Source organism: Nycticebus coucang, chromosome 5 (assembly GCF_027406575.1).
Source record: "Nycticebus coucang isolate mNycCou1 chromosome 5, mNycCou1.pri, whole genome shotgun sequence".
Lineage (NCBI taxonomy): Eukaryota > Metazoa > Chordata > Mammalia > Primates > Lorisidae > Nycticebus > Nycticebus coucang.
In genome coordinates this window covers 86,725,065-86,749,871 of record NC_069784.1, presented here as the reverse complement: position 1 = coordinate 86,749,871, position 24,807 = coordinate 86,725,065, and the positions used below count along the sequence as shown (strand labels likewise).

At 38.7% G+C, this 24,807-nt stretch overlaps 1 protein-coding gene across 4 annotated transcripts in view; it reads right to left on the bottom strand.

Annotated features, from left to right (window-relative positions):
* Nucleotides 1–24,807, bottom strand: part of FIG4 (FIG4 phosphoinositide 5-phosphatase) — a 120,932-nt gene that overhangs the window by 16,774 nt on the left and 79,351 nt on the right. For all 4 annotated transcript variants that reach the window (XM_053591538.1, XM_053591536.1, XM_053591540.1 and 1 more), the window contains 7 exons: nt 20,756–20,894; nt 16,670–16,728; nt 15,318–15,465; nt 11,998–12,081; nt 9,932–10,127; nt 8,701–8,783; nt 5,778–5,864 (listed from right to left, as the gene is read on the bottom strand). In XM_053591538.1, the coding sequence (XP_053447513.1) occupies nt 5,778–5,864; nt 8,701–8,783; nt 9,932–10,127; nt 11,998–12,081; nt 15,318–15,465; nt 16,670–16,728; nt 20,756–20,894 (796 nt within the window). The remainder of the gene's footprint in view (nt 1–5,777; nt 5,865–8,700; nt 8,784–9,931; nt 10,128–11,997; nt 12,082–15,317; nt 15,466–16,669; nt 16,729–20,755; nt 20,895–24,807) is intronic.

Here is a 24,807-nt window from a genome sequence, read left to right as displayed (position 1 = left end):
TGAAGAGGTATCTACTTTTTTCGACTGGTCCTTCCTTAATCTATTTGTCTGATGGCTTTTTCATTTTGACTTTCACTGTAGCTTCCTGCCACCTCCTTCCTCACATGCTTATCCCAGCTCCCAATTTGCTGGAAGTAACAGGAGGATGTTTCCCAATGCCTTTATTTTATACACTATGGATATACCACAAGAATTCTCATTTGTTCCTTCTCCTTTTCTAATTGTCCCCAACAGGAATCAGTCACACGTATTTTCATCCATTCAATAAACATTTAGTAAGCGCCTAAATGCCAGGAACAAAGATTAAGTTTTTTATTTCATGTAGTTCCAAAAAAGGTACATTCATACACACCCAAACTGCAACTATTACCCACTGTAAGAAATGCACATTGAACGGTAAACCAGTACACAGATATGCACATACTTTAGTTCTGCACAGACATAAAAGTTTTGTAAACAGGATTTACCCTTATGATGTGCTATGCAGTAGATTTATGTTGTATTCCGTTCAGTTCTGTTTAATCTCATTGTGTACACCTACTAAATTAATTCCATGACCCACTAATTTTTGAGATCGCAATCTGAAAAAAAAGATGTCCTAGCATACATAAAGACAACCTGTGTTTGAGAGTGATTACTGTATTTAAAAGAAAAGAAAAGCTATAAATAACTCGGAGAGGATGAACAGGGGATGGTGAAGGAGAAAGAGGGGAAAGTGAGAGGAAGGTAAAAACAAAAGAAATGGGAAAAGGGGCACAGAAAGAGATCATTAGAAATAGAAAAGACATACACACCCAAACTGCAACTATTACCCACTGTAAGAAATGCACATTGAACGGTAAACCAGTACACAGATATGCACATACTTTAGTTCTGCACAGACATAAAAGTTTTGTAAACAGGATTTACCCTTATGATGTGCTATGTTGTATTCCGTTCAGTTCTGTTTAATCTCATTGTGTACACCTACTAAATTAATTCCATGACCCACTAATTTTTGAGATCGCAATCTGAAAAAAAAGATGTCCTAGCATACATAAAGACAACCTGTGTTTGAGAGTGATTACTGTATTTAAAAGAAAAGAAAAGCTATAAATAACTCAGAGAGGATGAACAGGGGATGGTGAAGGAGAAAGAGGGGAAAGTGAGAGGAAGGTAAAAACAAAAGAAATGGGAAAAGGGGCACAGAAAGAGATCATTAGAAATAGAAAAGACATACAGAAAAAGTCAAAAAAAGAGAGAGAGAAAAGTAAATGCCAATATGAAGGAGGAAGCAAGTCTGTCTTGGCAACTTCTGGGGTGAAAGAAGAGGTCACATCCCAGTTTCCTTGGGCTGTGGAACTGTTATCACCTATTATCTCCTGCCCGTGGAGGGAATTAGCTGATTAATCATTGATCACTGCCTCCACCTGCTCCAATCCTCAAACCTTTAAGGACTTCACTCCAGGTGTTTAGAAAAGATAACAAGGAGGTAGAAATACTCTGTGCCTGTAGCCCAGAGACCAGAGCCTTATCCACAGAGGACTAGATGAAACCAGCTGGGGTGGGGGTGGGGCCTTGGCCCAGGTAGTAACTTGTATATGGGGAACACATTATTGAAAATTACATCATGAAAAATAAATGAAGTTGAGTTAGTCACAGCCATTTTGTTGAGCCCAAGTCATCAGTTGAAGAAGCACTCTAAGTAACTTGTCAGAGCGGGCTCTGATCTGTGGAACTCTTCCCTAGCAGAAGCCCACACGAATGTTCATTCACTTCGTGGTCAGCAAATACCACTTCTCATGAGAACTACTTAGGGAACAAATACAACCGTAGGTTCCTACAACAGTAAGCACTCTTATTTAGCTTGCATTACATTTTGGCTTATCTTGTGCTGGAAGAATCCTGAATTATTTATTCCTATTTATATTTATTATTATTTACACAAACTCTGTATTATATTTTGAACCATTTGTTAGAAGTAATTGTTAAAGAGTGAGACATATTCCTGGAATAAGTGAGCCACAGAATAGCAGGCACTAATGATATGTGTGCTTGTATCTTTTTAATCTACCACTGATTGGCCTTTGCTGCTTAGTGAACAACTCCCAGAGAACTGGTAGGAGTGTAAAACGAGAACATGTTGGTCTTGCACAAACACGATGACTCACCAGTTGGCTCCACAGCACCCTGCCCACCGGGCACAGCAAGTCCTGCCACTCTGGTCCTTCTCACTGGGCATTTAGTCACAGGTGCAGGGGAAGCAGAATAAAGGGGGAAAATGCTAAAAGTTTAAGTGTGCTTACTTTTTTTTTTCTTTCAGAAGGAAGTAGGGGAACAAAGAAACAGGAACAGGCAGAGGCTTATGAGAAAAAAAAACAGAACAGGGGAAGCACTAAAAAGTATTCAAGGATGTGGGAGCAAGCCACTGGGAAGGTGGCTGAAACCACTGGGCACCAGAGCCTTCTAAGGATGTGCAGGGGGCTTCACACACACTCTGACCGTAACAGGGGGCTGGGTGAGGGGTGAGATTCAACGACTAGTTACTGAGCACGCAACTTAAGGTTCTGTTCTGGGGACACAAAAACGGGTTGCTCTCTAGACCATACAACATGCAAGACTAAAAACCCTGAGTATCAGCAATACTATTCTATTCTGGTGATGGTTGGCCAGGCAACCTCTACACCATGTTACCAAATCAGTCGAGTGAAGTATGCTTGCCCAAGAAATTTAAGTATGTCTACGTTAGGGACAATATGCTGGATACTGGAGAAAGAATACAGGTATATTCTCTTTAAATATTAAAAAAAATTCAATATCAAGGGCAGACATATTATGTCTACACATAGGTGTGTCTACAAATCCAGGTCAGAGGTGCTGTCAGGTCTGTTAATGCGAATGACCCATTATTTGTATCCCAGCAGTTAGAAAAGCAGCTGGTAACACTAGGCATTCACAGCTGAGTGAAGGAGATCATAGGCTCTGGAGTCAAGCTTGCCTGGGTCTGAATCCTGGTCCTTCCAGTTGCTATCTGTTTGGCCTCGGGCAAGATGCATAACTTCTCTGAGCTTCAGTTTCCCAATGGGTAAAATAGAAGTGATAAGATCTAGTTCATAAGGTCATTGTGGGAACTGAGTTAAAACAGGTTAAGGTACACAGAGCGGTACCCATTGTGGGAACTGAGTTAATACAGGTTAAGGTACACAGAGGGTTTGGTTAATGCTGGCTGATGTCACTTCTCCCGATCACCACCCATACGCTTGGGGAGTAGTATGAAGCATAGGGAGGGCCACGTGCAGGTAAAATACAACTTGGGTACTTGGACTGACAGCAGACGCATTGACTAGCTTGGGCTTTAACATCCATTTCTAGGCAGTGTCCTGCATGACCTTGGGTGAAAGCATCCAGCTTCCCTGTCCAGATTTCTGTACCTCCAGGTCAGAAGTCCCTGTTCCACTGGCTTCATGCCAGCTATTTACTATCAACTTTTTTTTACATTTGGTATTGTAAATACCTTGTATTTAGAAAAGAGAAACTGGTTTCCTTCATGATTTCAAGAAAAACTGGTAATAAAATGAATTATCCAGACATGAGCAGATACATATGTGTATGAACTTAGAATGATTTTTAAATATACTATAAGCTAAAACATAACAAGAGGAGAATTTCAAGAATCTCATATAAATCTAATTTCTCTTAGTTTTGGCATAGTTTAAAAGTCTAAAAATGAATAATTGACATTTTAAGAACCTGGTTGCAGAGTTTCAATTTAAAGCATACACATACCTCCCCTACCCCCAAATAAAACACCAAAAGCACTCTTGGGCCGTTGCCATGGCAACACAAAGCAGAGCCTACCCAGCTCTTTGTTGTTTTGCTGAAGATGCTGTGCAAAAACACTTATGATAGATTCTTCACTAATTAAGTGGAAAAGGTTAAAAAATTCTAGATCCATGAGATTTTCACATGTGCCAGGACTAAGAAAAGAAAATATTAAATATTCTAAGAAAAAGAATGTGAAAGTAATAACTGTACGACCAAATTTACAGCAGAGTAGAAACCATGTTGAAGAAAACAGGGAAGCGGTTTTATTTCATATGCTATATTCATTTCATCATCTCCTCATAAGCTGTATCACACTATTTTAATACAATAAGCAATCTGTATAAACATTGGTTAACAAAGTCTCTTATTTTACTAACACATTTAAATAATTTCCTTCTTTGGCCACATGTATCTCAATTTATTTGGGAACTCAAAAATGACCTTTAAATTAATAGGAGTATATATGCCAGAAAAGAGAGAAAAAAAGAAAAAAGAGAAGGAATAAACAGCCATTTGAAGATTGTGATAAAATACTGTCTGGTTTTCCTTCCATTTCTCTGATTAGCCATCTCTGTTTACCTTGCAGGTTTTCACTCCCTCTCTGCCCTGGCTGTTAAGATACTCTCACTCTGGTCTCTCATTTTGGGCAATCTCAACCTTACCTAGTGGCTTTAATTATCACTCAGAAGTATTTCCTTCCCCAGCTCAGGCTCTCTTCTGAGTTCCTCCACTTTATGCTGCTTTAAAGCCAAACTGGGTCCCCCTGCAGCTCTCCTTACCTCTGTAAATGGCATCTTTGAATGGTCCTAACATGGACAGACCCAATAGCTACCTGCTAAATAAGTGAATGAATGAAATCAGTCAAACCTGTTACACAAATCAAAAAGCCTAAGGATGATCCTTGATGATGCCTGCCTTTTTCCTCCCCATCCATGAACCAGGATCCAAGTCCTATCCATTTCATCTCCTAAATAGTTCCCAGAGCCATCCCATTCTCAAAATCCTCACAGCCTTTACTCTCCAAGGCTTTTGCCAGGATTACTATAACAGCCTCTGAACCAGCCATTAGAAACATGCAGATGTAGGACACGGAAGTTAGGTAATCAGTACCTATTAAATAAATAATTCATTAACCAAACTGGGAAAGCTGGTCTAAGCAAAGGAAAGAAAAATTTGCCAGATGTCAACTACATGCCAGCTACCGATCTAAATGCCTCACATACACTACCTCATTGAAGTTCGACAGTGACCCATTATAGAAGAAACTCAACTGCACACAGGCATCAGGGAATCCTCCTGGTCCCAAGAAGCAGAGAACAATGATAAATATGAAGAAGATGATGATGGTGGTGATGATCACAACTTACTGCGAACGTAGTTGAGACACTGTTCTAAGCACTTTATATGCATCATTTCATTTAAATCTCCTCACCTTCCTATGAAGTAGCTGATGTTGTTATTCCCTTTTGCAGATGAGGAAACTGAGCCACACTGCACTTAATTTGCTCAAAGTAAAAAACCAGGATGCTTTCAACATAGTTCAAAGAACGAAACCTCTTTTAACTCACAGCGACGTTATTAGAACTGATGACATATAGCGAGAAGAGACAAATCCATCCATGCCCGCAAAGGTCTTGCTTTGAACTTGAGGAGCCTGCCTCCAGGGTCAGAACAGTTTCATCATCCCACCTCTCCCCAGTGAGGGCAGAGTTCTCAAGAAAGCCTCCACCAACTCCAATCCCACCTCCAAAGGGTGCGTTTCAAGTGCCATCAAGGCTGTCCATCTCGTCCCCATTCCCCAGAGACCTGGTTTTCCTTGAGTAAGGTAGAGGAGGAGATAGATCCTTTAGTGTTTATATTAATTTGGTGACAAGACAGTATTTTTCTTAAAATGTCTTCTATTAAAAGCACTATGAATGACATAATTAAGAAGATTTCTTTAAGGGTCTACCACACTACAATTTATAACTTACAATTTTATGACTCCATCTGAGCACCTGGAACAGAGTTGCTGGCTGCTCCGGTCTTGTTTATGTTGACTCTGCCCCAGCTGAACAAACCTACAAATTACAATGGATAAGAGTAAGCTAAAGAAGGAAGCGCTTACAATTCATTCAGAAGATCACACAAAGTGGTGTGAGCTTCCAAATAACAGTAGTATGCTTATTCCAGAAAGCACTTCAGCATTGTTTTATGGAATGCAAAACTTTGCCTGAATTAAGAGTAGGTCTGTTAGAAGTAAAGGAGCAGGGTTTCTGCTTAAAATGTAAGTCTAACCAGACATATAAGAATGAAATAAAATGTGCATGTTATTACATTTCCATTAATTTAACCATACTGCAGAACTTGAACAGAAATGTTCTTGAAGCCAGACAGATGATCTTTCAGAGCCTGCCACACCGGAGGGTGACACACATCTAACTCGTGGAATGCAGAGAGCAAGCGGAGGCCTGTGGGGCAGTGCTTACAGTGAGACAGCTGGCGCGGCAAGGGCAGGATGGAGTGAGGGGCCCTCCTCTTGACACAGGGATGCTACTGAGAGCCCTGGCCCTGGACCTGGTTCTCCCCACCACGCCTCAGAAGAACATTTCCAACCAAAATGGAGGAGACCAGCTGGGGAGTACCATGGCCACACGCTCCTCTTCACAGAAGCCATGAACAGCACTACTGCAGGCTTTACGCTGAGAGCCAGAGGCAGTGGCCCGGGCCAGCTCAGCAGGCGGGAGCACACCAAGCAGCCGTTTCTGAAGCGCATTCCTGCTGGAAGCTGCCTCTGCTGCACACACCCATCTTCCCCCAGGGATGCGGTTTTGTAGTTTTGTTCTAATGTGCCCATGAGAGATTATGGGGCAGGATTAAAGAACTAATTTCCTTTCCATTTCTCTATTTAAAAACATTTTCTTTGGATGACTATGGATAAGTTTATCACTTATTTTTCATTAGCTTTTATAAAGGTCAAGAAAAGCGCAGAAATGATCAATTATTAAATCATTACAATGCCACTGAAAAACTTTCAAGTGGCTTACTTTTATTCAATTTTTATCTTCAGAAGTGAAAAAAATTCTGAATCTTTTTTTTTTAGCGGGAGAAGACTAGCAGATAACATTGACTATTTCTTCAGAACTTTAATTTCTCACAAATCAAGTACATACCCACAGTCAGAATTAAAACAACAACAACAACAAAACAACAAAGAAAACAATTGACAGGTATATGAGGCTTCAAGGAAGTAAGGAGACAGCTTCCAAGTCTGGTTAAGACAGTGAAGCAAAAACACTGGAAAAGATGAGGGGAAGGAAGACATAGCAGGGCTCAGCACTGAGAATCAAACTGCAAAACCCAGAGCCAGAAGGTGTCGAGGCCCAGGGCAGGAGAAACAGGCAGAAGGACAGGAAGCCGGAAGACAGGCTCCCGGAACCAGTACCAGCTGCACAGCTTCCCTCCCCTACAGAGCTGTGACCTGCAAGCCAGCCCACTGGGTGCAGAATGTGGGTGAGAGGAACACGGGCAGTGACCCCTTCCCTGGCATCCTTCTTAGACTGTTTCCACGGGATGTTGTGGCTGAACAGGGCTGCATCTCCTTCCTGAGGGAGGTGGTGTCAAGGCCCAGTGGGCTGGAGAAGCCGTCTGAGGTAATAGGTGCTTTTCTGCAATAAGCATACTACTGTCATGGCCAGGTGAAAGCTGTGCCTGAGGCAGGGGACACTCTTTTTGCTTAACTGACCTGAGGCAAAATTTTAGTTCTTGACATACATACATACCTTCTCTGCAATAAGCAAAGTCATATTCTTCAGTCACTAACCCCAGATAATTCGTGCTTCTAGACTATGTTACTCATAAAGGCCCACTTTAGCTACAACAGAGTTTAGCTACAGAATTCTGACAGCCATGATGCACCAGGACCCTGTGTGTGTGTGTATGTGTGTGTGTGCGTGTGTGTGTGTGTGTCCAGGAATGGGGAGAATGTAGCTGTGTTCTGGATGACTAAATTGGCTTCTGGCCAGGCAATGCTGCATGGTCACGAGAATGTAGGTTATGGGAGCTGCCTCGACCGTCAAGAAATGCTGCGCCTTTTATATTTTATTTATTCTAGAGAAGATCTGATTAGTTTGAAATAAAAAGCTGACAATATCTAGGTCAATGGTTTCTGCAAATGAAATGCCCTCCTTAAAAAATAACGGAAGATTACTACTCATGCTATGGTATACACTTTACACGGCCAAGTTTGTGTGAAGTGGAACTATGCACGCATGCAAAAATCAAGTCCTCTGAATGCGTGCATTACGCTGAGGAGAGGTTTGCAGTGGTCTCATCAGGCTCTTGAGGAATTATGGGTGAAGGATTATTTTTAAAATCTGATAACTATGCATCTCCTCAGAAGAACACACATACAAAATTATGCATATTTCTGGAAGCGCCTTCTGGGAGATCCCCTCCTCCTGATTCGATCTGCCTAATGATGGTCTGTAACACTGTGAATTGGTGCCCTATTATCACTGCTCTCAGCCACCACTCCCACCAGCATCCCAGAGCTAAAGTGAATCCAAGATCCTCATTCTTGTTAATAGCTCAGATTTATTATATAAGATACCTTGATCTTGAGGGTCTGAATGTAAGAATCTATTTGTACTTTGGTTTGCAGCTTATACCTGGGCAGTGCAAATACCTGCATGCATCGTAAATTTTTATCATTGAGGCTCAAGTACTTAGCTCTTTAACTCCAAATACAAATCAATGTTTTAGAATTTAACCCCCTAAATGCTGATACTGCCTGTCAAGTGAAATTCATTTCCTTCTGTACTACTATTTTCACTTTTTTTTTAAAGGTAAACTAGACATATCACTCATAATCATAAATTGACATTTTTCCTACATCTCTACATGAAAATATATTACCTGGAATAAATGGCAAAATCTTCTTCTGAGAGGCCATCTGAGAGGTTAATTCCATATACCTCTTTCATAGGCTGGACAACATTCTGGAGTTGAAAAAAGAAAAAGAACCAGGAATAATTTTTAGACATTGAGCCTATGAAGAATTTCCAAAGATGAAAAAAAATGAACTTGTGAATTTTTCCACAAAAGCAATCACAATGTTTCTTCAATCTATTCATTAAACTTCTTAGTTAATGAACTAAAAAAGGTTGATTTCCATTTCTTCTAAAAACAGTTTATTTGGGGATGTAAAAAAGCTCTGTTAAATAATTACTAGGTTGCTTTTGTATAATGCAGGAGTTGGCCACATATTTCTGTAAAAGGAAAGGTAGCAAATATTTTAAGCTCTTTGGGTTATACCTTCTCTGTTGCAACCACTCAGCTCTGCTGCTATAACACAAAAGTTGTCACATACAATACAGCAACAAATAGGCTGGGTTCTAACAATACTTTATTTACCAAAAAAAGGCAGTAGGTTGGATTTGGTCACTCAATTGCAGTTTGCCAACTCCTGGAATATAGATTCAGTTCTTCTGTTAGACATTTTTATTTGCTGCATCTATTTCTAAATGACTTTTTGGCTATTTTTAGAAATCAAATTTCCTCAAAGCTGGATTTGGTTCTTTTGTTATTTAGTTCCATTTCTTCTTCCCTTAACATAGAAGGTGTGTGAGCTGGCCACCCCAGGGACTGTAACAAACAGCCAACTGTACGATACATACATGGGGTGCACGTCTGGTCTATGAAAATTAGGTCAAGTTAAGGAGGTGTCGATGTCGGGAGGTGGCCACCTGTGAGTTAATACTGAACTGGACAGATTAATTTCCCACTGGAGCTATTCAAAGATTGTGAGGGCCAGGTCCAAATCCTACATCCCAGGAATAAGTCAACCTCAAGTAGAAGGGCCACTCGAAGAGGGACAGTATTCTCTTAAAAATTCTGAAGTGGTAAGAAATTCACCATTATATGTGGGAGCAAAAACATCAGTTTTATTTTAAAATATAAACCCTTTCTGATAATGTCTACCCTAAGTGTACTCATCTCATGCAGCGCCTCAAACAACACAGGGTAACACGGTGTGAGTGAGACAACAGGACATTTTCTTGCTCTCAGCCTTTTAACTGAAAGCAGAATTTTAAAGATCATTTTCCAGAGCCTCAGGCTAGACTGTGTAAGTTTCCTTCCCCCGCACCTCGGTCACTTTGGTAGTGTCCCCTGTGTCAGTCATCTTCACGGGAGTGGAGCGCTGAGACACAGAGCCCTCCTCTTCCCGGTCGGTCCCAGAGTCATCCTCAGAGCTGCTGGACACAGCCTCCTCACTGGGGGGTGGCGGGGCGCTGGCTGCTGTTTTCCTCTGTAATACAGCTTCTTCTCTATTGCTTTTGTTTCTTTAAAAAGATGAATATGGATGTGAAGCCTCTTTAAACAAACCCTCAGCACTATGTATCACTCGGTCCTAAAGCCTTAGGCCTAAGAAAGTATAAGAAAATGACTCTGAGAAATGAGTTCCTGGAGTCAAGTTGTGCTAAAGAGAAAAGCTTAATATTTTTCCATGTACATGGAAAGTATACTGAACTTATATGAATGTAAGCCCTGTTATAACTTTTAAAAATATACCAAAATGCACTTGCAGAATGCAGAAAAGTCTCACCATTTGACTGCTGAGCCTTCCTTTGGTTTGGATATTTTCAAAATTTATGGTATAAAAATAGAAGACTATATGTTTGAAATATTAGCAAAATTATCTATAACTTATAAAACCTTCATGAAAAGATCAAAAGTCAATCGACTCCATGCATACTTGCCTCTCTCCCATGAATTTTTATTAATCATGGTTGACCCAAATGAGCAATTCACGAATATAGACTGAACCTTAACATTTATTGTGTTATCAGAAAACAAGCATATTTAGTGAAGAGTAGGAAATAGATAGGAAAAAACAAAAAACCTGTATTTATACAATTATTTACTTTTATTTTAGTGCCAAATTTGAGAGTAGTACGAATATCTTATTTATTTTCATCTACCGAAGACAGTACTTCAAGGATATCTTTTTAAGTTCAGAAGACATTTTATAGTGATACTTTTCACATTTTTAAAAAAAGTTTATTATTTCACTCATACTTTAAAAATTGTCTAGAAGAGGGTGGCACCTATGGCTCAAAGGAGTAGGGCGCCAGTCCTATATGCCAGAGGTGGTGGGTTCAAACCCAGCCCTGGCCAAAAAAAAAAAAAAGGCTCAAAAAATTGTCTAGAAGAAACTAAAAATGCTATAATATTCTGAAATGTTGTAAGAAAGGAACATGCAATTTTGTCTATGGGTTAGATATTGTAGAAAACAATTCGTTTCTGACTCTTTGCCACTAAAAATTAAAGTTACTAGCATTTCTATGCTGCAAACTAATACCGCTGGACATTTATTTATTTGTCCTGGGAACTCCCTGAATTATAAACACCTGAAGTCTTTCCGTCTTTTAAATTCCTCTTAGCACCTAATCAAGGTTTAACATGAACTATATAAAGGCCACATATGTCAGCCACAGAAATGGTGTATCCGGAAAATACTAATATATGTCCCATTGTAAAAACTGAATGTAGCTAAAATCTAATTAAGACCCCCATATACATCCCCAAACATGATTAGGACTCTGAATCTATAGTCTGGCCAGGTTTCTGGCCAGAGTCTAGAAGAAATATTATCACTGGGACTGGGTAGTCAGAGAGTCTTATACCAGAAAACAACACATTTCACTCCAGTCTAAGCATGAAGATGTAAATGCTGTACACCTTCTTCACTGGATATGATAGAGTAATAGTCCCCACAACCCCCCAGTAATGTTACAGTAATACACAGAAAATCCACTGAGTTCTCTGTTAGAGTGTATTTGTTTGTCTTTTCCTTAGGATGCCAGTAAAAATAAATACAATAAATAGGAATTTTTGCTTAAGTACTTTATGTTGGAAACAGAAAACACTGAGCTATTTATACGACATAACACAAGTGTCTGTTACTTGCTTTATGCCATCTGATATTCCCAATTAAAAACAATAAAATACACCGCATTGCTGACATCCCATAAATTCTGCCTTCAATATTTAATACTTCAGTGAAACTAGGGCTATAACCTTCTTGTGTAGATGCAATAAGTGAACAGCGCCCCAAATAATGTGATAAGATTATGAGTTTTGGTGGAAATTATATTATAAGTGCTATTATTTTATATGAATCTTTAATATTTCATTGTATACACATCTTACCCCAATACTGATTTTCCAGTTTCATCCGGTTTACGCACAGTAAATGGACTTGGATCAATGCCAACAGTCTTAGGCATAAAGTCACTGAAGAAAGATGAAAAAAAATTACACAAATTATTGTCTACCCAGATGACATTGACTTCCATTTCAATTACCACTCTTATAATGCTCCTTCTTAACTCTTGGAGCTACATATATTCTAAGCTAAATGCTTAGATGATCACAGCCATAAAAGTCCCACGAAGTAACAGCATCATCTAATTTCATTGTTATCAGTCTTCACCTCACTGTGGATCCTGTATTATTACAACGTTCAATAGTTTGAATTTAAGATCTTGTTTACTGGAATGGTGTTGACATCTGAACTTCTGCTAGAATGTACACCATCTGGTTACATATCATAATTAGCTCTCAGGTAAAATTAAACTCACAAAGGCCAGAGTTAAAATACTAAGTTGTTCAGTTTTATGGACATTTGAAAGCCATACCATTACTTAAGGTGGGAGACGTAATTATCAAAAACACAGTGGTACAAATTGAAGAAAATATCAACATCTACCTAATTAGGTTAAGGTTAATTCATTAAAACACTGTTGGAATACTTTAAAGAGGAACTTTTAATTTACCACTTACTGAGATAAGCTAAGGCTTCTTCTTATCACGAGAGGGCTAACTTCTTGTTACTGCAGAAACCAGATTAAATCCCACAGTAGTGCCAAAAAGACAACAGTTCCATGATTTATGATGATAAGACTCATGGCTTCTGGCAAGGATACTGCTGAATATTAAATTTTTTGAAGGAAAAAAAGGTAACTTGAATCTGGCTCAAAATGTCTGTGTTAATAGCCTGAAAATGTTTTAAAGATGTAACTGGCTTAATTTCTTCTTTTTTTTTGAACATATATAGTTGTCCTCATCATTTGCAGTGTCCGTTTTTGGGAATTTGTTTACTCACTAAAATTTATTTGTAATCTCGAAATACAAATTGTATTGTATTTGTGTTGTATTGTGTTGTAACCCCTTTGCAATCAAAACATATCCTGCATATTAGATATTTACATTATGATTCATAACAGTAGCAAAATTATAGTTATGAAGTAGCAACAGAAATAATTTTATGGTAGGGGGTCACCACAACATGAGGAACTGTATTGAAGGGTTGCGGCATTAGGAAGGTTGAGAACCACTGTTAAATCAACATGTGTGTTTTTGCAATCATTTGCAGACATGTGAGTTATCCAAAGCTTAAGTTCCCAGCTGAAGTTCAACAAGGTGCACTCTGCTCTTTAATTTCTGCTCTCATACCATAAACAACTGTCTTTTCCATGGTCTATTTACTAGCACGTTTTTCATATTGTTTGTAGGTGATCTTGCTGTTTAAAATGGTTCCCAAGCGTAGTGCTGAATCTGTCTAAGGTTACCAAGCACAAGATAGCTAGCTCTGATGTGCTTTATGGAGAAAATACACGTTAGATAAGCTTTGTCCAGGCATGAGTTATAGTGCTGTTGGCTGCAAGTGCAATATTAATCAATCAACAATATATATAGATGCTCCTCAGGCTTGTGTCCTGATAAACCCATTTTAAGTTCACAATGCATTTAATACACCTAACTTACCGAACATCATACTTCAAACTAGTGTCTGTCTTTAAACAGAAACACACATGAAAATATTGACTGATTAACAAAGTAACTGCTATCAGAGGCTCATAGGAACTGAACCTTGTATTTCCCTTAGCAGAAATGGTTCAGGACTTACTACCAATCACTCCCACAAACAAAATCAACTATAATAAGTCCTCACTTAATGCCATAAATAGGTTCTTAAAAACTTCGACTTTAAGCAAAACAGTAAGTAATGTTACTTTCTTCAACATCACTTCAATTAAAGTCTCAGTTTCCAAGAATCAATCAATCTATCTATCTATCTGTCATTTATCCTTTGTGGAATTAAAAAATTCTAGAAATGATGAAGTCCACGTAGTTAAAAATGCTAAACTTTAACAAGTTTAACTGAAAAATCAAGCAAGTAAGAACTTCAATTTTTCCTGACCACCTGAAACTGAAGTAATACGTAGGGTGATTCCAGGAAACAAAAGCATAGAATATGTTTCTACATGTACCATATAAAGTTTAAGCAAATACATACCATATCCAAATAAAATACAAAATTTTAAACTTTAGTATTAAATATACTAGTAAGAGATTTGTGTCCCCAATTTTCTTATTCTGGACCCATCATTTTTCCTAAAAAGTCCTATCAAATTCTAAAATAGACACACAAAAATGAATTATGTTCAAAGGTGACAGACCAGGATGTAGAGTCAGGAAACTACGTCACATGTGCTATGAAAGAATAAAGAGTATTTACCATGAAAAAAATAACATTCCTTCCTCAAATATCCAGGTTGGCTCTGCATCCATAGCACAGTGGTTACAGTGCCAGCCACATGCACGGAGGCTGGCAGGTTCGAACCTGACCAGGGCCAGCCAGACAACAATGACAGTTACAACAACAGAAAGTAGCTGGGTGTTGTGGTGGGCGCCTGTAGTTCAAGCTACTCTGGAGGCTGAGGCAAGAGAATCACTTAAGCCCCAGAGTTTGAGGTTGCTGTGAGCTGTGATGACACAGCACTCTACCGAGGGTAACATAGTGAAACTCTGTCTCAAAAATGGATTATATAATGGATTTATAATGGATATTTTGTAAATAAATATTTAGCTACAATTTCCCATTTTCCCTGTGTATGTATATATGATGACCTTTAGGGCACTCTGTGCCTAATAAAAACAGTAATAATAATAATAGCTACCATTTATTCATTACCTACCTGTACCAACGCTACATTAGGCACCTAGTATGAGTGTGTGTCTGTGTATATAAGAAATAGAGGTGGAGAGAGAGAGAGATGAGGAAAATAAGCCTCAAGACAGTTTGGGTAATTTTCTCAAGGTCACACAGTTAGGCAATGGCTGACTTAAGATTTATATCCCAGTCTTTTTTTGAGCTTTTTCCACTAATTTATGTTAACTCCCAATTTCTTTGTTCAGTGAAAAAAATGAGTTTATTCCAAATGGTGAACAAGGACTCACGGGAGGCAGATTTCGATTTAAGAACAGGGAAGAATCACCTCCAGCTGTCTAAAGGTAGCAAGGGCCGCCTCCTGAAGGAGTGGGCTCTGATCACAGAGGGTATTCAAGAGGCTGAACACCCTCCTGAGAGCAGGCTTGCTGAAGGGATTTCTGGTAAAGGCAGGAATATACACCTAAACTAAAAAAAATTCCCAAAGACTTGCAGCATCACAGTACTTACGACATACCGTGCTGAACTTGTCATAGCCAAGCAAAAGGTGTCATCAAAACTACTCAATTCATACGGCCGAAAGAACTCGCTGTGGATATCAACCTCTTCTTCATATCTGTGAAATTTCTTCACCAGCAGCTTCTTTAAGTTTGCAGCACAGATAACTAAGAGAGACACTGCCTATTACTCCAAAGTCTTTTGATTACACCTAGCAAACATCTATGTGATAGCAACTGGGTTCACACAGAGCCCTGGGACAGCTCCCTGGGGGAGCCGGCGCTAGGTGAGGCGAGGCTCTTCCTCTGGCACCTGCTTCTGGAGAAGAGATGCGAGGTGTGCACAGAAAACACAGTGCCAAGCTGAGTGCCACAAGCTCTACAGCAGCAGGAGGTCCTCGGAAGGTCCCAGGTGGCTGCACAGAGTTACTTAAAGAAAGCTCCTTAAATTCCTTCTTGTTCTTAGATTCCCTCTGCGTTCTAGCTAAAAATCATGCAGCTTTTTCACTGAATTTTCCTTTATATTTCAAAATTCTGTCAATGGATTTAACAGGATCTGAAATGTTAGACAGGTAAAGCCCTTTCCTTTCTTTTCCCAGATCAATCAAACTTTCTTAGCAATATGAGTAATAATTTTGCCAAGAATTTCAAATTACAAGTGGTTTCCAAAATGAATTAATAATTTATTAAGAACTAAGAATCTTTGGCAGTCTTTCTACTTCATGGCTTTCACTCCCAGAGGTGGGAGGGTGAACCATGACTAGACGGTGTCCTCAACCCGAGCCTTCCAGGCTGGCAGTAGATCCTACCAGGAACACTTTCATAAATAGAAAACTGGCTTGTCCAATGTAGTAACAGAGCCAAAACTAAATTATACTTCAAAGGCAGCAATTATTTAAATTTGGAAATAGCATTCTAATGAAGTACATTGAGGGGTATTATTCTAATATAACTTTTTCCTGCTCTATGACAAATTAATGCAATTTAAATGTGACTAAAATGTCCTTTTACACACATCTGTACCTTTTTTTACTGCTAAGTACAGGAAAAAATATTAATTTCTTCTTGTAAATGGATCCTTACGACCTCTCCATTCCCCTCAAATATGTAGAAATATAACATATTGTATTAATTATAATATGTTTAAGATATACCTAATAATTGTAGGACACAAGATAAGGTACTGGCCTACTTGGATAGAAAGACAAATAACAGATTCCTCATCCCCTCTATACTAAAACAGCAACATAACACTGAGTAGCCATTCATTCCTTTCTAATAAAATATTTTAACAGAGGATTTAAAGCTTCAAGTTCATTTACTTATAACTCTGAAATGTTAGTGTAAAAACTAAAGAGAAACAGTTACCTACCTTCATCATAAGGCAATGGTAAATGCCTTATTACCTCTGGTGTCCACCAGTGAGTGTAACTATACAATTAAAAAAAAAAGTAAAAGTAATGTAAATGTTGGTTTTCTACAACTCATTAGGTAACCAGATTTTTATGGTCTATATTAAGATGTCACCGCCTATTTCAAAGTTAATACGTTTTCTTTTTAAAACATAATTGCCTAAGTCTCGTGTCTCTCCGGATTGTATTCTGGTTGGTTCTGATTGCCATGTCCTGATTTGCTTTGTTATCTTTTTACTTCTAGCATTACTTTTGGGTTCTCTTTTTACTTCTAGCATTATTGTTCAGTTATCCAAATTGATTTGATTTCTGAAATAAAACTTTCCCATTGATCTTGATAAAAAAAAAATAAAACATGATTGCAAAGCTTTTGACACAGTAGGTCTTCAACATGTTAATTCCCTTCCCAACTCCTTTCTTCTTTCCACATCACACATTTGCAAAAATGCCAAGAATATACTGGAGAGTCAAGATGCTCTGATGTTAACCTGCTTTCAGCTGAAAACGATTTGTATCTGTGAACCAAGCTGACTCTATGAACTGCAGTTTACTTCTCCCAAGGACTGTGCCTACAGTTACTCTGCCTCCATCGGAGAGGTGAGACCTTGATCAAATCCTCCAACCAGGAGGAGTCCCCTGCACATCGTTACCTGACAGATCACTTTTTATACTCTGCTATACGTTTACACATCTGTGTGTACACATAAGATAGTTAGGCAAAATCATTAAGAAAAGAATTGGATAGTCCTAATGAACAAGTTTCTTTAGAAAACAGTATAGACTCTTTAATCTTTAACTATAAATACTCACCACTAGATTAGAATCAGAGTGAGGGTAGGAAATTTCCCTTGTCTGGATTTCTGTTAGAAGGCTCGTCTGCTGTAAGCAGAGAATCCGAGAGAACCCTGGCTTGCCTTCTCTCTGAAAACTGAACTTAATACTAAGCCACATTCTGATGAAATAGGAATGTAGAGGAAAAGGTCTATGTCAAACGTCCTGAGAGCTGGGAAAGGGAATAATATGAAATGGTACGTCAAGAATTAAAAAAAATAACAAACATAAAAACAGATTCCCAAAGGTTAAAAAAAAAGAGAGAGCCTATTGTCAAAAGTGCTAAGAAGAGAATTTAATATAAATGAAAGCATTTCTAAAAATAAAATGCTGAAATTAAAATCTTGAAAATAAAATCTTGAAGAAAAGGGGGGAGTTTCCAAACGAAACTCTCCTGGAGGTGGCAGGCGGAAGACAACCAACAATGGGGAAAGGGACACGAAGCCCCCTGGACTGCGGCCGGGAGAGGACCACGAGGACAGGAAGGGCTCCTAGAGTCGTTTTAGCCTGACAAACAGTTTACAGCAGCGCCTCCCAAAATCCAGCGTACATAAGCAGCATGAGGAAGATCCTGAATCAGTAGGTGGAGCCTGAGATACTGCATTATGACAAGCTCCTGGGCGATGCCAAAGGCGCAGACCCTCAAACTGCTTTTTCATGAGTGAGGCTTTGCGGTGGTTCTCAACTGGTTCGCGACCCATAGGAACTGTGGGTCAAGGAAGGTTGAGAACCACTGCTTTAGAGCATGGGAAGAATAGAGAAAGAAGTCTGCTGCTTGTGGAGGATTCCTTCAGTCATTCTGTATTTATTAAGTACACGCCGTGTGTCAGCCATTGTTCTGTATGTTGGAAGTGTCATGTTGAAAATAACAGAGAAAAGAAGAGCTGCTTAATTTGAGTATTGTTTCTATCTTCACATAGTACCAGCCATAACAAGTTTCATGCTTGAAAGAAAACAACACAAGGAAGAACTGTGTACAACCCAGGAGACAGCAGGACGCGGTGGTGCATCTCTAAAAGTAGGCGAGTGCCCTGGTGCAGCAGAGCTCAATGGGCTTTAAGCAACAGCGAAGCCTGGAACTTATACTAGGAATGGGCAAGTGTAGTTTTGAAGCTCAAAAGTGAGAGTGATAGATTCCAAAAACTGAACATCAATGAAGTGATGTTAACCCCAGGAAGATAGCAGTATTAGATGGAGATGTGTTGTGAAGGACCTAGAAAGATGACCAGGGACCTAAACAAGCCAAACCAGCCAAAGCTCCTTTTCTTTTTGAATAAAGAATCAGACTACCAGATCAGGGGAAGGGAGAAGACATGAGCCGTTCGTTTAACCCTTTCCGATCCTATGTTGGACAAATTTTCCTGTTCTGCTCTGCTGTTGGAAGACGTCCTGGCAGCTTGAGAGAGGATGCCTACCCGAGGGGACAGGCGAAGAACGTTAGTGAGCACTGCAGACAAGAAATGCAAAGAGCTTTCTGTGCCGGGAAGAAATGAGGCTACAGATGAGAGCACACTTGGTGTCAAAGAGAGAATTCAATTTGAGCGCTACAATCTGAAGACGTCTACAAAGTGGGGCCTACAAATTTTTTACCTGTGTGATTCAGAAAATGGTTATGGCAAAACAACAATAGAAAGTCTTATTTATTCTGATTTGCCATTTTCACCTCAGATAGTGATTCATATGAGTGGTTCAGGCTATCACATCTACACTGACAGGGTCTACACAAGACCTCAATTTGCTTGGGAATTGCTTAAAATGAAAATACATGTAACGGGAAGAGTTATGCTTCTGGGAAGGATTTTCCAAGTGATCTAAAAAAGAAGAAACTTCAGGAATATGAATTTTGTGCCTATCAATGTGATATGAAAATCACGTGCCTCTCGTTCCATGACAAGAGGGTCATGACGTGCTGAGTACATTCTTGTCCCTCAAACACACTTGACCTCTGGTTATAGGAAGAAACAGCCAGTTCAATTTGGAAAAGTTATTTTAGAATACACGAAGTTTATGGGAAGAGTGGACAGAGCTGATCAGTACTGTGGAAGTTACACATTTACAAGGAGGTCCACGAATGGTGGAAAAAATTATTCTTCTGGCTGACGGAAGCTGCGGTTGTGGAAAGCTGCACCTTTTACTCATTAGATAAAGACGAGAGTTCATCACTCAGCCTGTGAGCAATGTGAGGGACAGAAATTCAAGAAAGAGGAGAAGACCATCATCTTCTGACACTGAGGAAAGGCAAAATTAGAAGACACGTTTCACAATACAAAATGAAAAAAAAAAATCAACAAAGATTGTATGGTTTGAAGCAGAAGAAAGGGAGGAGAGAAACCGTTTCCTACTATGAGACAAGCAAGAGGAAGCGTGGCCTCCATCCTGGAGACTGTTTCAAGATGTATTACACTCAAAAAACTGTAAACAAAAATAAACAAAAACATTTCAGTTATTTTATGTAACTTAAAATAGACAATAAAATCATCAGATGAGTTCACAGTTATGATTTTTTTTTTCTTTTAAAACTGTAGCATAATTACAAGTAAGCCACCAACCTCTTTCCTGCCCCAAATAAATAAGAGCTGGGGAGAATGCGGTTGGCAGAAAAATTGGATTGGAAAGGAGAATGCTTCAGGTAAACGGTGTCTTCTGAGAATATTGTTATCATTTTAACTTTAATCAAAATAATATGTACTGGCAAATGTCAAGAAAGCCAAAGTCGGGGGGGGGGGCTGATGGGAGTGGCTCTGTGACACTAGTATCCCTGCTCTAGTTTCTGTGTTCCTTAGTGTCACCAAGAGTGGCTGTGTTTCCCAGAGGAAAAGAACACTGGAATTACCAAGCACATGCTGCTTAGACGCTATATGTGAAAAACCAAATTGAGTCCTTGAACTTTAGAGTTCTTTAGATGTTCATATTTGCAGGAGAAACTGGAAAATGATGTCGCTGGTTTGCTTTAGTGGAAAACAACTTCCGTTCCAGTGGAGCTACAACTTATACTCACTGACAGTTTGGAAACTCTGAGAGAAGACTCAAAATATTAATTGCCAACCCCAATTTCCCCAACGTACTAGTAGGACATTGGTAATACTAAACTCATGGCAGACATGTAGTGAAACTCACTGCTTTAGCCTACGTGATTATTTTCCAAAAAGAAAAATCTCTTATATTCAAAATAATATCAAATCTGAGTTTACATAATAGACTAGGAAGAAAAATACCTTCTTCTTGTTGGTAAAAGTCTCATGGTATTTTTGTGATGCAAATAAAAATCTGTTGGGAGTTCCCAGAGATGAGGTTTCCCTTCATTGGGATGGAAAACTCCCAGGAAGAGATTAATGGAATCTTGTCTATCAGCATCTAGAAAGCAAAAATATGTATTTCAGAAAATCCATTACTGATATATACAACTCAGGAGAATGTTTTCTTAGGAGGACAGCAGTACAACTGTCACTTCATGAACGTACCTCTGAAAATCAAAGTAGTATTTATATTTCAAAATGCACGCATATAATTTTCACACACACACACCAAAAACAGTCACCAAGACTGTGAGCAAAATCTCGTTTCAAAATATATCCTTTTTACTCCACATCTCTTATATCTAGAGAGAGTAGCGAACATACACTGCTTCTTGAATTTTGAGAAACTCTTAGTAAGAAAACCTAGACAGTAATTTTATTTTTAAAATGAAAATATATCCTCCCCACTTGTTAGTTTACCTGAAGTAAATACACCTGTACTTCATTGCAAAGACAAGCAAAGACATTAAATAAACAAAATGACCCCGTTTCTGTCCGTGTTTCCAATCTTGAACAAGTCAGCCAGTTGCATTGGTTTCCACTTTTAATCCTTGAAAAGATATTCTCTGTTTCTTTACTGGAGACAATGTTTACAACATTTTTTCCCCTCAGCTGTGAGCCTCGGTCATTTTCTTTCTTAGTTAATAATGATGGCACATAAATAACAGCCTCATTATAACTATTCAACCACTCCAAATTACCTTTTCAAACTGTATCCTGAGCTTATAAACTGTATCCTGACTCTAACATCTTACTTCCTTTTCCTGATCATAATTTGGCAAAAAATGACAATAAGCACAGAAGGGGTCTCCTGAACCACCCTCCCCACTCTACATTCTCTTCCATTGTGTCCTTCGTTCATTCCCTTCATTCCCTTCTTTCCAGTCTTGTCTCAAAGCCCTGGATATTCAGTTGTGGAAGACATCTACAATATCAATAATAATAATAATCATAACCTCTTTACAAAAACGAGAACAGGACTAAAAAGACAGCACAATAGAAATGACGCTTTTGGAATAAGGTAACACTACCATAAAAGCAATTTTCTTTGAACTATATCCAATACAGATCTATCTGAAATTATCAACATTGTTCTAATTGGGTTATGTGAACCTTTCAGCAAAAAAAAAAAAAAAAAAGAAAGAAAGAAAGAAAAAGAATAAATATGTACATCAAACATGTATTTTATTTACTAGTATTTTGACAGGAAGCATTCCATTAAAATATCACTTACCTTTCAGGCTACACGTAATATACAAAAGGGATGTGTTTATGTACTGAATATATGTGGGGCTTTTATTCCACTTGTTGAGAGAAAACATCACGTATTAAATAATGCAGACATTACTGCCCCAACTTGCACCCTGGTTACATAATACAAAAGTAAACATACGGCCTTGTACTGGTTACATACTTTATTCTTCTAAAATAGCCTTAATGCACTTAATAGTTACTTTTATCTAGTACTCCAAAATACCTTAACACTTGCTAGAGAAGCTTTCCATTTTTTAGCCATGTTTTCAAGGTGTTTTTTTTGTTTTTTTGCAGTTTTTGGCCGGGGCTGGGTTTGAATCAGCCACCTCCAAGCATATGGGGCCGGCGCCTTACTCTGTTGAGCCACAGGCGCTGCCCAGTGTTTTTCATCCTTTAAACTTAATAGGAGCGTCCTTTAATTTTTAGCAAGTATGGTATGGATAAAATACCATGAGAAACAACAACAACAACAAAAAAAGATACTCCTTCAAAGGAGCATAAAGATGACTTTTTAAAAATACTGATGTTGTAGTAACTTAAAATGCGTCTATGGTATTTATAGTCACTTACTAAGCTTGGGCTATAAGGCCAGCCCTAGTGAATTGAGCATCTTCTCCTGGCTACTTCTGACTACAAGTAAGGTAACCACTTTTAGGAAGATGGTAGTTCTTTGGTAGGGACCAGAGTTTAAAACTGGTAGGTTCTCTTTAATTGTGGATAATGAGAGGGTAAAATGATTACCTTTCAATCATGCTTTTAAGGAAAAAGAATGGGCATCCTTCAAAGGCCAAATAATTGAACATTAACCAGTTTTATTATTCACTATATTTAAACAGATCAAGCTTAAATATAACATTCCTTTTTTTTTTTTTTTGTAGACAGTGTCACTCTGTTGCCGGCTAGCGGGCCATGGTATCAGCCTAGCTCACAGCAACCTCAAATTCCTGGGCTCAAGTGATCTTCCTTCCTGCCTCAGCCTCCTGAGTAGCTGGAACTACAGGTGCCTGCCACCACACCCAGCTAATTTCTTCTGTTTTTAGTAGAGGCGGGGTCCCACTCTTGTTCAGGCTGGTCTTGAACTCTTCAGCACAAAGGACCCTCCTGCCTCAGCCTCCAAGGATGCTGGGATTACAGGTGTGGGACCCTCCTGCCTCAGCCTCCCAGAGTGCTGGGATTATAGGTGTGGGACACTGTGCTAGCAACATTTCTCTTTAAATAGACAAAAATAATTTACTTTAGAATGAAAATATTTGTTATTCTAATACTAAGTTTGTGACAAAATGGCCTATGAAATCAGTAATAAAATGAAATGTTCAACTAATAATACTGTTTAATTTTGGGGGAAAGTGGTGACAAAATCAGATGTCTACCTTATAACATATATTGAAATAAATACCAATTAAATGCAAAAACGACACAGATCATCCCCCTAACAGAAAAATATGTACACAAAATTTTCAAAAGAAACAGAAATAACCAATGAACACAGAAAAATTCCACCTCACTAGTTTTTAAATAAATGGAAATTAGAATAATATGCCAGTTTCTACCTATTAAGTTGCCAAATACTTTTCAAAGGCACTACCACACCTGGCCAAGGGGAGCACAGAACTCTTACATTCTTTCTGAAAGCTAATTTGGTGCTCTCCTGCGCACGCACGCTCTCTCTCTCTCTATATATATATGTATATATACATATACCAGTTTTTTTAAGTCTTAGAAAGTATTTATACCCTCTGATCTAATACACATGCTTCCAGAATTTTCATATGATCAAAAATATGTTCAGAGACATCTGTTTAGAAGGACTCTAAATGTATAATAACAAATAATTAAATTATGATTCTTGTAAAGGATACAGTCCTATAAAGCTATAAAAGTCATGTAGAAAAATATTTAAGGTCATAAAGATCACTCACATTACCTAAAAGAGCAACAACAGATTATAACTGATCGGCGTAGTAAGGATCACGTTCTTGTAAATATGAACCTTCTCTGGAAGGTTGGGATTATACAATTTATTTGTGAGCTATTATATACTTTGTATAATTAACATATATTCCTTTTGTTTGTTTTGTTTTTTGAGACTGAGTCTCAAGCTTTTGCCCTGGGTAGAGTGCGGTGGTGTCAAAGCTCACAGCAACCTCCCACTCTTGGCCTCAAGTGATCCTCTCACCTCAGTTTTTCTAATTTTAGTAGCTCAGGCTGGTCTTGAACTTGTAAGCTCAAGCAATCCACTCACCTTGGCCTCCCAGAGTGCTAAGATTACAGGTGGGAGCCACCACACCTGGCCTAACATCTATTACTTTAATAATTGAAAAAAATTTTTCATTCAAGAATCCACTCTGTTGCATAATGGGATGAAAGACTGACAAGGACCTGGCTCCAAGGGGCTTACATTTCATAGTAGGTCAAGGTCTTTTCATAGAATATAAGTTCTACGAAGAAAATAAAACAGCGATGTGAGCATGAGGAAAGAAGAGAGGGATGCTTAGGTTGGGTGTCTGGGAAGGAGGCAGAGGTACCTGAGCCACCTCTGAGGATGAGGTGATATATGTATATCATGGAGTACTACTCAGCCATAAAAAGGATGAATTAATGCCTTTTACAACAATTTAGAAAAAACCGGAGACCATTCACCGAAGTGAAGTACCTCAAGATGGAAAAAACAAACACCACATGCTCTCATTATTAAATTGGAATTAACAGATAAGCAC